This window comes from Stomoxys calcitrans, chromosome 1, assembly GCF_963082655.1.
Source record: "Stomoxys calcitrans chromosome 1, idStoCalc2.1, whole genome shotgun sequence".
Lineage (NCBI taxonomy): Eukaryota > Metazoa > Arthropoda > Insecta > Diptera > Muscidae > Stomoxys > Stomoxys calcitrans.
The window spans coordinates 168,929,903-168,942,503 of NC_081552.1; the positions used below are offsets into that span (position 1 = coordinate 168,929,903).

Here is a 12,601-nt window from a genome sequence, read left to right on the forward strand (position 1 = left end):
AACCTAAAGAAAATTAAACAATTAAAGAATCTCTTATTTCTAAGGATATCTTGTGCCTATAACTATGGTTCACTGTTGTCATGTCCCAAGTTCAATTTCTATCTTTCAACGATATTTGTCCATTATTTTAGATTTTAGTCTTTGACAACAAGATGCAAAATTAAGGATTTATTAACCTACCATTTAAAATAAAAGGTCCCTTATATAAAGGAAAATATGTTTCACCAAATGGAATGTTTCCTAAAAAAGTTGAAAAATTGATAATTTTTACATTAAGTTTGCTAATCTTTGGCTCGAATCTGTAAAATTAGGACAAACCTTTTTTCAGTGTGAAAATCTAATTTGATATTTTTATTTCCAGCACAAAATTAGAACAGTTGTTTCAACGATTAAAAAAAGAAAACAATTTATTATGGTATAATATCTAGAACTAGATGCGCTTGTGAGAAAATTGCTTTCAGCTCGAAATATTTGCTTATGCAACTCGTCGCGATGAACTAACGAATGGTAATATTTACATGGTTGATGAAGTTTCTACGACCTAAGAAATACTGAAAAACTCCTCAATTTTCTGATTTCTTTTGATGCGTTCGTATGTATTCCAATGATCTTAGGATCGCTGGGGGAATCGGTGGTGGAGTTGGCAAAATGGTGCTCTTGGGATGGAAACCATTCTCATCGGCGACATACGACATCGTGATCAATTCACCCTCAGGAGAATAATAGGCAAAGCCACCTTTGACACTGTGAGGCCCTGTACTTTTTTCTTCGGCAGTAATACCGTTTGTGGTTTCAAACACATAATTGAAAGTACCATCGTATTCAACGTTGCTCTCAAACTTATAGGTATCAGCATGGACATCGTCTTCACCGCCACCAGCAAAAACACCATATGCCAGTGTGGCCACAACAATGGCAGTGAGAAGCTAAAATGCGAATTTTCAAATTTGGGTTAATCCTGTCCCGTTGCTGCGGCCTCTAAGATCGAAGAACTTACGAATTTATTCATCTCAGCGTTATATCTTTCTTGATTTCTATGCGCAAAGGGTCGAAAGTGTTCTGTGAATATACATCGGGTATTTTAGGTTTTTATAGAATTGTTCATGCTCGGATTGCATTTTTAACAAGTCTAACTAAGTTCATCCATCGAATGTGTATTTTTTATCCGGTTTTTGTTTTCTCTCCTTTTTTCACAAATAGTTCTCTTCTTTAACATACTATAGCGTCAACATATTAAGCAATGTATTTCAAATGGATGCATCATACATATTTTGTTTTGACAATTCTGCTCATGAAATATGTATGGATTCGAAGAGATCTATTTTTAAATAGAACAAATTCAAGATGAAATGCCGCTGAATCGAAGCGTCGCTAGCATGATTTGGTTTAGGAAATGCTATATGTTAAATTAAGAAAATATATCTATATGTTGGTTCATATAATGTGATACCTTCATTCATTCTTTTACGAGCTTTCTTCCGTGATTTTCTTGAAAACAAAATTATATAACAGATATGCATATTTTCTACTGTGAGGGAAGGTAGGTCTACAATAACCTAACTTCATCATTCAAAAACTCAATTGAGATTCCACTTAACTACATTGGCAGACCTATCTCAACATAACGATAAACAATAACAATAAAATAGGTGCAATAGTGGCAGAATTATAATGAGAGGTTAAATACTTCAATATTCTTTCATCTCCCAATACGGTTAAATAACCGCCAAACCCCTATTTTTACTTTGGAGCTCCATAAAAAGCAAACATCAATTTTGATTTCGAAGCTCTGGAGAAGCAAATCTTTAAGTTTTCGATAATTGCAAATTGCAAATTTTGCCCATGATCAGGAACAGGGGCAAACTTCTCACATATCAATGAGTGCAGTCCAATTCAAGTTTAAGCTCAATGATAAGAGGGTTTCTTTTTATAGCCGAGTCCGAACAGCATGCCGCAGTGCGACATCTCTTTGGAGAGAAGTTTTACATGTTGCTAGCCTTAGGAGGGGAGAACCACCGCTGAACTTTTTTCTGATGGTCTCGCCAGGATTAGAACCCATGCGTTCAGCGTCATAGGCGGACATGCCATTCCCTTCGCTACCTCTCTGAATAGTTGAAAACTTATATACCATTATAAAACATACTGTAAATATCGACCATCATAGGATGCGGGCATACTAATATCGTCATTCCCTTTGTAACACCTCTAAATATAGGGAGTAGCTATGAAATCTTGCATTCTCGTTGATCTCCCCTCGTCTCTTCCAATGCAAAAAATTATAAGAAACTCAAATCTATATTAATTAATCACAATTAACATTGTATAATTAAAACAAGTAAAAGCGTGGTAAGTTCGGCCGGGCCGAATCTTGTATACCCTCCACCATGGATCGCATTTGTGGAGTTCTTTTCCCGGCATTTCTTCTTAGGCAAAAAAGGATATAAGAAAAGATTTGGTCTGCTATTAAAACGATATCAAGATATGGTCCGGTTTAAAATGTCAGCCAATTCGAATAAGAATTGCGCCCTTTGGGGGCTCAAGAAGTAAAATAGAGAGATCGATTTATATGGAAGCTGTATCGGGCTATAGACCGATTCAGACCATAATAAACACGCTTGATGATGGTCAAGAGAGGATCCGTCGTACAAAATTTCAGGCAAATCGAATAATAATTGCGACCTCTAGAGGCTCAAGAAGTCAAGATCCTAGATCGGTTTATATGGCAGCTATATCAGGTTATGAACCGATTTAAACCTTATTTGACACAGTTGTTGAAAGTAAAAATAAAATACGTCGTGTTAAATTTCAGCCAAATCAGATAGAAATTGCGCCCTCTAGAAGCTCAAGAAGTCAAGTCCCCAGATCTGTTTATATATGACAGCTATATCAGGTTATGAACCGATTTGAACCAATCTTGGCGCAGTTATTGGATATCATAACAAAATACTTCGTGCAAAAATTCATTCAAATCGGATAAGAATTGCGCCCTATAGAGACTCAAGAAGTCAAGACGCAAGATCGGTTTATATGGCAGCTATATCAAAACATGGACCGATATGGCCCATTTACAATACCAACCGACCTACACTAATAAGAAGTATTTGTGCAAAATTTCAAGAGGCTAGATTTACTCCTTCGAAGTTAGCGTGCTTTCGACAGACATACGGATGAACGGACATGGCTAGATCGACATAAAATATCACTACGATCAAGAATATATATACTTTATGGGGTCTCAGACGAATATTTCGAGTAGTTACAAACAGAATGACGAAATTAGTATACTCCCATCCTATGGTGGAGGGTATAACAGCAGCTTTTACATTAATCTTCTCAATTCCCATTTATAAGAGAGCAGCTTTCATGTTAATGAATTTTGAACAAATTTTGTAATTCATAGTTATATGGGCCATCTGATGGCTTCGAATTAAAATAAAATAAAAAATATTGGTCTAAAACGCTATGGAATTTTAGTTACCACTCAATCTTCTCCGGAGAAATCCTTATCCAACTTGACTGGTAGGAAACGTTAATCAACACTTTCGATATCCATGCCAAGTAGAACTGCGCTCTATACACTATGCGTTGCAATATCATAAACAGATGTTGTTGAAAATAGTGACTGGAGCGTTTTCGGTTTTACGAAAGAAGAAAAAAATGTTCTGTGTGCCATTTACTTCTGCAGGAATGTTGATAAAACAACACAGCTAACATAAGACCAACGTTAAGGGTTTCCTTTAAAATTGCCTTAATGAATATCCATTTTTTATATCCTGTATACCTTCATCAGGATTTACTAATATAAGGTTAGGTCACTTGCGAAAACATAAAGTGGATAGGCCCCATGAACATCATTAGGAGAAAACGTAAACAAGGAATGAATGTAAAAAGAGAACAAGTTGACATCCTTAATGCCCAGTGCTGCCAAGAATTAAAAACATTTTATGTCGGCTGATCGATTGGCTTAACCCTATTCAGTGAATCCTGTACCTTATAAGGAATTGTTATAATATCTGTTGATAAAATCTCTAACCATGTAAGTACAAGGAAACTTAAATTATAAATAAAGATGATATTTGAAAATTAAAAAAAAAAAACGCATACTGACATAAGGAACAGCCATGTGTTGGTAGGAAGGCCTTTCTTTGAGAAAACTACCAAAAATGCAAAGGCTAGTCTTACAGGATTACTGAAATCTTCATCACAAACTGGATTAAATGCAATTAATTTTTTAATTAAAGATTGAATTTTTTGAAATTTCCAATAAATTTTTATTTGGATCTATTAAAAAATATATATAGACCACGGGGGTTTCGCAAAACTCCTCGCATGTAGAACTTATGGGTTTTTAAAATACTGTTCCAATTATACGAATGAAATATGATGTAATCTATATATAAATATAAAAATGAATCTGTGTTTGTTTGTTTGCTTGTAAGTTTTTTTTTTCTTCCGTAGAGACTCAAACACGGCTGTACCGATTTTCTTGAAATTTTCACAGATTGCGTAGGTTAGTCTGGAAGGAGCAATAGCCCATATCATTTTTTGATATCGGAAGCGGGGCGAACCCTCTCCCTTACCTCAGCCGCACCGCCCAAAATCAAAAGTGGAATGATCGGGACAATATGGGACTTAATTGAAAGGTATTCGGGAGTAGAGTACGAATATGATATAAAAAATTGAGCCCAAGTACCTAGCGGATCGTCTTAAGGCCAAAATCGCCCCTAAAGTACCACGCATATTCCAAAGGGGACCGATGGGGACAAAATGCTGCTCATATGAGAGGTATTAAGGAGATGAGTATTAATGCGATATTAAAAATTGGGTTCAAGTACCTATGTGCCCGCCCAAGTCCAAAACTGTCCCACAAATGCCGCCCAAAATCAAAAGTGAACCGATCGGGACAATATAGGACTCCAATGAAAGGTATTTGAGAGTAGAGTACAAATATGATTATTGAACATTAAAAATTGGGTATAATTACCAAGGCGGGCGCCCCAAAACTAAAACCGTCCTAAGTGGGCATATTAGACAATCATGATAATATGGGACTGAAATAAAATGTATTAAGGAGTAGATTACGAATATGATATTAAAAATGTGGTTCAAGAGATAGAATGTTGCCAAAAATGGGAATATTTGTCAATCATGGCTATAAGGGGTTTAATAAAAGGTGTTTGGTAGTAGATAAACTAATTGTACTGGAGAGCTACAAGTTGTACAAAACTAACTACATTTTCCCATGAACATTCCATTAAGGAACAGGGGATACTTCTCTCATATCAATGAGTGCAGTCCGATTAATGTTTAAGCTCAATGATAAGGGCCTCCTTTTTATGCCTATTTCGAACGGCGTGCCGCATAGCGCCACCACTTGGTAGAAAAGTTTTTACATGGCAGAATACTTTACAAATGAGGACAGCATTAGTAAGGTGATAACCACCGCTGAAAAATTTTCTGATGTAGTAGAGTATATAATTTTTTGATATCGGAAGTGGGCCGGACACTCCCTCTTACCCCAAAATTACCACTCAAAATTAAAAGAGGGCCAATGGGGACAATAAAGTCTCACGTGGACCGTCTCGCCCCATAAACCCACCTAAACGATGGGCATGTTAGCCGACCGACGGGGACAATATGGGACTCAAACAAAATATATTTTAGAGTAGAAAACGAAACATGTATCAAAATATGGGGTAGTATCACAGTGGGGGCCGTCCCGCCCCAAAAACCACCTAAGTAGACATATTAAATGATTGGGGCAATAATGGACTCAAATCAAAGATAATTGGGAGTAGAATACGAATTTGATATTAACATTTGCTTCCATGTCTTAGGGGGGCGCTCCAAACCAACTCTAACTCCAAAAACCCCCTCAAAAGGATATAGAGGTCGATTGGCATACTATGGAACTCAAATTAAAGATTTTTGGGAGTATAATAGGAATTTTAACTCAACAATTACAGCCACTTCTCGGGAAGGCCACCCCTCATCCAAAAGCACTCCACACGATAAAGAAGACCGACTCAAATGAAGGGAACTTGAAAAGAGAACATAAATTTTATATAAAAATTTGGCACCAAATATCTAGGGATTACCACTGCTCAAAAATCCGCACCTAATAATTCCCATCCTGTATTTTTATACACACCACCGAAGGATGGGGTTATATTCATTTGGTCATTCCGTTTGCAACTCATCGAAATATCCATTTCCGATCCCATAAAATATATATATTTTTGATCGTCGTAAAAATCTAAGACGATCTAGCCATGTCCGTCCGTCTGTCTGTTGAAATCACGCTACAGTTTTTAAAATAGAGATATTGAGCTGAAACTTTACGCAAATTCTTTTTTTTTTTTTTTCTCCATAAGCAGGTTAAGTTCGAAGATGGACTATATCTTGATATAACCCCCATATATATCGATCCGCCGATTTAGGGGCTTAGGCCCATAAAAGCCACATTCATTATCCGATTTGCTGAAATTTGGGACAGTGAGTTGTGTTAGACCCTTCGACATCCTTCTTCAATTTGGTTCAGATCGATCCAGATTTGGATACAGCTGTCATATAGACCGATCCGTCGATTTAAGGTTTTGAGCCCATAAAAAGCTAATTTATTGTCCGATGTCGCCGAAATTTGGGACAGTGAGCTGTGTCAGGCTCTTTGATAGTTTTCTGCAACTTGGCCCAAATCGGTCCAGATTTGGATATAGCTGCCATATAGACCGATATCTCGATTTAAAGTCTTGGCCCCATAAAAGGCTCATTTATAATCCGATTTCACTGAAATTTGGCACAGTGCCTTATGTTAGGCTTTTCGACATCCGTGTCGTATATGGTTCAGATCGGTTTATTTTTAGATATAGCGACTTAAAAGGCCAATATTTTGTTATACACAGTGGTACAATGACTTGTACTTATAAATATTTGGTCCAAATCGGAACATATTTCGATATAGCTGCTATGGGGCATAAGGTATGCATTTTTCACCGGATTTTGACGAAAGGTGGTTTATATATATACCTTTTTTCTTGTTTTTGTATTTATTTGTTTATTTTCTTGTTCTTACTCTTGGAGAATAGAAATGTTTGGGTTGCACTCACACCCAACATATCGTCCATGTGTATTGAAATAGTGAGTGCAACGTCAGGCGCTGGGGTCCTTTAATTGGGACTATCTGCTGTTCCTTTTGAATCTCATAATGAAAAAAAAAAACATTTGACGGGAAACAATAAAGAACTTTAAATTAACGGAATTTTCAAATGTATTGTAATTAAATTTTTTTTTTATATTTTACAACCTGTAACCACATTACATCCCTGCAACCATTTTCTATCGTGCGATTCACTAAATCTGCACTCAAGGAAGTTGAAAACAATCTCAGGCGATATCATTTTTTACACTAATTGGTGTCTCGGTACTGGAAAAAACGTGCCACTTGGCGATATATACCCATGAGTGACTAAATAGGGACTAAAAAAAGTTTGAAATTCGATTATCAACGTCATCAATAAAAAAAAATATTTTTTTTTTGCCTAATGTTTTTTTTTACCAATTAGAGTGAGCCTTATTTTTATTTCTCTTTCTAATTTATGTCTTTTTCAAGTCGAGATTAATAGATTAAGATTTTATTTGCAAAGATTTTTCCTGGCTGGGATTTGAACAGCCAACCTTACGATTGTGAGGCGTATGCTTTCCCTCTGTGCTGCGCGCCTTTCTTCATTACAGAAAGATCAGTAAACATACATTCATATAGTATTACCAATTGTTAACACCAACAATCACATGTTGATTAAGTTAAAAAAAAAAACATATTATCTCACGTTGCGGAATTGGAAGCATTTCTACATTATAACACTGGTACAATTATATCTGGCCCCATATCCAATCATGTCTTCTACCAGATATAGTTACATATAGCATCAGATATAATTATATATAATTGGATATGGCAGATCCATTTGGATCTAATTGGATCCACCAATACCTTATACGAATTATATTTGGATCTGACCACATTAATTTTTTTACCCGGGATGATATAAATATTGAAAGAAAAAAATAAGTTTCACGATTAGAAGACCAGCTGGAATCCACAAATATCAGAACGTGAAGGAAAAATGGTTGTGATTGCCGAGTTGGATTCTGAAGAAACTGCCTTCAAAGTGCAAAAAAATACTAGAGAATTTGTTGAGTCGAGTATTTATAAAGAAAGAGATCTGAACAATGATGACAATGAAAGAGTAGAAGAGTGTGATGCTGGCTTTAATTAGACAGATCTGTTCAGTGAGTTTATTCCATCGGGTACTAGTGAGAGATGCAAAAATAAAGATTTCTGATAAATGGTTAAGATTGGGACCGAACCACCAACGATTATGAGAAAACCAGAATGATGAAGAAATTATTAAGAAACTTTACGGCCAACAAGCTAAAGAAATGAAACTTAGCAACACATATTTATATTAAACTAATTTAAAACAAAAACTAATTTGTAATTAAATGAAAATTGAGACAATAAAATTGAGAAAATAGATACTGCTAGTGAGAAATTAATGCAGAGTTTAAGTATTGTTTCTTTGCATTTGTGCAAAAGGCGGTGCCACCCGGCCTCTCACTGAGACTCTCAGCTCGATATCGCTGATTGTCCGCGACTTACGTTGCAGCTAGTCCGTATGGAGCATTCCACTATCCGCTACCTGTGGACGCGAGCAGTAGGTCGCAGCTAAGATTCTCGTGACAACGATGAACAGAAATAGATTAGATTTTTATTAAAAAACCAATAAGGAAAGGCAAAAGTACAAAGTAGGAGCAGTTCTAGTTCTAATTCCGAACTAATATTGATGGACCTTGGCGGATATTTCCAGAAGCAATTCGTATCAAATTTCGAGCAAACTGTACGGTTGGCACACGACAACATTATTGCGAATTACATAAAATCTAACGAACATTTATATGGGAGCTATATCTATTGTAAATCTGAACACATTCTGACCAAACTATTTTGATATTGTAGTAGTCGTCGAGGAAAGCGTTGTACAAAAAAAAAAAACGTATTGGTCAATAAATGCACTTGCAGTGGTGGATATGGTAGCTATATCTAAATGTGAACCGATTTTTATGAAATTCATCAGTAATATTAAGTGCCATATGAATTCTTATAAATGACTGTGCTAATTATGTAAGGCCTTAAACAATGCAAAATTAATTTAGAAGTTCCTTATCAGTGATATTAAGACTTATGTTCTACAACTTAGAAACTAATATAAAATCCTCTAAGTTGGATACTTAAATTAAATAATGACGCAGAGGATATAAAATCATATATAGGAGAAAGAACAAACTATAAAAACATATGCCAGAACGGAAACGAAGAATATAATTGCGAACTTGAAATGGAAATTACACCTAAATTACCCCTATAATATTTCGAGAGATCGCAGAATCCCCCAGGAGCTTCAAACGGCATTCAATATGCACATATATGGCGCACTGACTATGAGCTTGATACAGACATTACGTCAGCGGAAGAAACAAAATTGCAGAGGATGAAAAGGTAAAAATCACCTGGTGAGAATCGATTTTCATACGAATTCTTACAAAATGCCTCAATAGAATTTATCCATCCATTAACAAAGTCATTTAATAGAATACTAACTAGGACAATCCCAAGGCAGCCGGTTGTATGTACCGGATTGACCCGATGGATTCCTTCATCGGCAAGTGCTGCCGCCTCAGTTTAAAACACACTGCTACAACAACTATCCAGGAGAAAAATCGACAATACTTTTGTTAGATCCGTCATTTTTCCTATCTATTAAAAAGTTTCTCCGGATTTTCCAAACAACTACAGGGCTATTTCTTTAATGAATTGTATAGCCAAACTTTTCTCCGTCTTGTATTTAAAACTTGAATCGGACAACACTCATTGATGTGTGAGAAGTTTGCCCCTGTGCCTTAATGGGATGTTAATGCGAAAATTTGCAATTTGCTTTAAGATATAAGTCCTTTTTACTTCAAGTAAGAATAAAATTGATTTCTAAATACCACATGCAGATGACAATTGTCATTGCCTTAAACCTTTATTTGTGAGAATAATTACTAATAGAGCATAAATAAAAAATAATAATTAAACGTCCGCAGCAACGTCTTTGATAAAAATGTTTGTCACAATAAATGCGCTTATCACAAAAACTAGTTGACGAAACATAAAGATTTAATTTTTATGTTCGCATGATGCTGCTGATTAATTAAAAAGAGAACTCGATCTTCACTTTTAAGCCACTCACAGAAATAGTTCGTATTTGGATTGTCACTTTCTATAAAATCCCGATCATTAATACTTACTTGTTTTTATATAATAATTGAGTAACAAGCATGTTGTCCAGTTAAACCAACATAAATGAAATTGGCTCAATTCTCTACAGAAAGGAAAATAATTGGTCATACTCATGTTACTTTGATAAGCAATGATGATTACAAGTTAACTAATTTTGTACAAAAAGTCATTAAGTTCGGCCGGGCTGAAGTTTGGATACCCATACTTGTGATATTCCGGTGAACAATGCATTAATGTTGAGACGGCAAAACAAAAACTGGTTTATATGGCAGCTGTGTCTAAATATAGTCCTGTCTCCACCATATTCGGGAAGGGTATCTAAGGGTATAATACAACTCTTGGTATCAAATTTCAGAGAAATGCTATATGCTTGTGACATTGAAAGACAAGATGAAATAGAAAAAATTATTTTGAAACATTTATTAAATTTTTGAGCTATTTTTAATGTTATACCATTTGAAAACAGCAGAAAGTATTTGCTTTTTTAGCAAAAAATTACTGCTTACCCAATTTCAGCAGACTTTCTGCTGTTACAGCAAATATTTTTTCTGTTTTACTATCAAATTTCACCGAGTGTGTTAGGTATATCCAAATATAGCCCGACCTTAACCATACTCTGTACGAAAGTCTAGGAGCCTAACGCAACACATTGTGCCAATTTTTAGTCAAATTTGATAATAAATGTGGTTTTAATGGGCCTTTGGCCTTCAATCGGCAGATCGGTTTATATGGGGGCTTTATTAAGATACAGTCCCATCTACGAACTTGATTTGCCTATGGACCAAAAAAAACCTGTCCAAAGTTTTATTTATTTTTTTAAGACTTTAGCGTGATTTCAACAGACGGACGGACTGGCTACATCGTCTTAGCTTTTTATAACGATCAAACATATACATATATACTTAATAGGGTCGGAGTGGATATATCGATGTGTTGCAAACGGAATGACACAAAGAATATGCCTCTATCTGTCGGTGGTGAGTATACAAATTATCAATATAAAACAGAGACATCGGTCAACATGAGGTTTATACGGAATATATTTAGCTACACACAAAAAACAAAACGTTTGGAATGTACAACGAAGTTTTATTTTTATTGTAACTGTAAGACGTTTCGCTCCAACTTTGATTATTGTAAACTTTCAGCTATTTCGTCTACTGTAAATAAATCTTTCTTTAATACTAAAATCAAAAATTCTTTAATAGCAAAATGTTTCGACAGCCGCGAGCGATTATTCGTTTACCAGACCAATAATTATTCTCTTGTGCCCCTTCTACTAAAAAAAGAGAGGGTGAGTGTTTGAGCATATAGAGACCATCTCGTACACATAAAATTTGTTATACCCACCATCATAGGATGGGGGTATACTAATCTAGTCATTCCGTTTGTAACACCTCGAAATATTGATCTAAGACCCTATAAAGAATATATATATTCTTGATCGTCTGGACATTTTGAGTCGATCTAGCCATGTCCGTTCGTCCGTCTCTAGAAATAAAGACGGCGGTCGAACGCGTAAAGCTATTCGCTTGAAATTTTGCACAGATACTACCTATTGATGTAGGTCTTTGGGGATTGCAAATGGGCAATATCGGTTTCGATTTGGATAAAGTTCCTATATAAACCGCCCTCCCGATTTGACTTCTTGATATAGCTCCCATTTAAACCGATCTCCAGTTTTGGCTTCTTGAGCCCCTGAAAGCCACAATTTTTTCAGATTTGGCTGAAATTTTGCACGCGGTGTTCTGTTATGACTCCTAACAACCTTACAAGGTCCCTAACTTGATAAAGCTCTCATATGAACCGATCTCCCGACTTGACTTCTTGAGCCCTTACAAGCCGCAATTTTTCCTGATTTGGCTGAAATTTTCCATGTAGGGTTATGTTATGACTTTCAACAACTGTACTTAGTAAAGTCCACATCGGTGTATAACATGATATAGCTCCTAGGTAAACCGATCTGCCGATTTGACTTTATGAGTCCTTACAAGAAGCAAATTTGTCCGATTTAGCAGAAATTTTGCATGCTGTGTTCTGTTACAACTTCCATGAACTGTGCCAGATAAGGTTAAAATCAGTCTATATGTTTATATAGCTTCCATGTAAACCAGTCTCTCGATTATCTTCGTTCGGGTCCCAAAAGCATGATGGTAATCGGTAATGAAAATTTCGATTGGGATATGTCAATGCATTACTCTTAGCAACGAAAATTTCGCCCTTTAAATAGAAAAATGCTTGTATGTCCAATAACAAAAAAAA

The 12,601-nt window shown here is 35.7% G+C and overlaps 1 protein-coding gene across 1 annotated transcript; it reads right to left on the reverse strand.

Annotated features, from left to right (window-relative positions):
- Positions 1-563: 563 nt before the first annotated feature.
- On the reverse strand, positions 564-1,009 carry LOC106091587 (pupal cuticle protein-like). Its single transcript, XM_013258147.1, has 2 exons — positions 998-1,009; positions 564-926 (listed from the first exon to the last, which is right to left on the reverse strand). The coding sequence occupies exons 1-2, from the start codon at positions 1,007-1,009 to the stop codon at positions 564-566; spliced, it is 375 nt and encodes a 124-aa protein (XP_013113601.1).
- Positions 1,010-12,601: the final 11,592 nt, after the last annotated feature.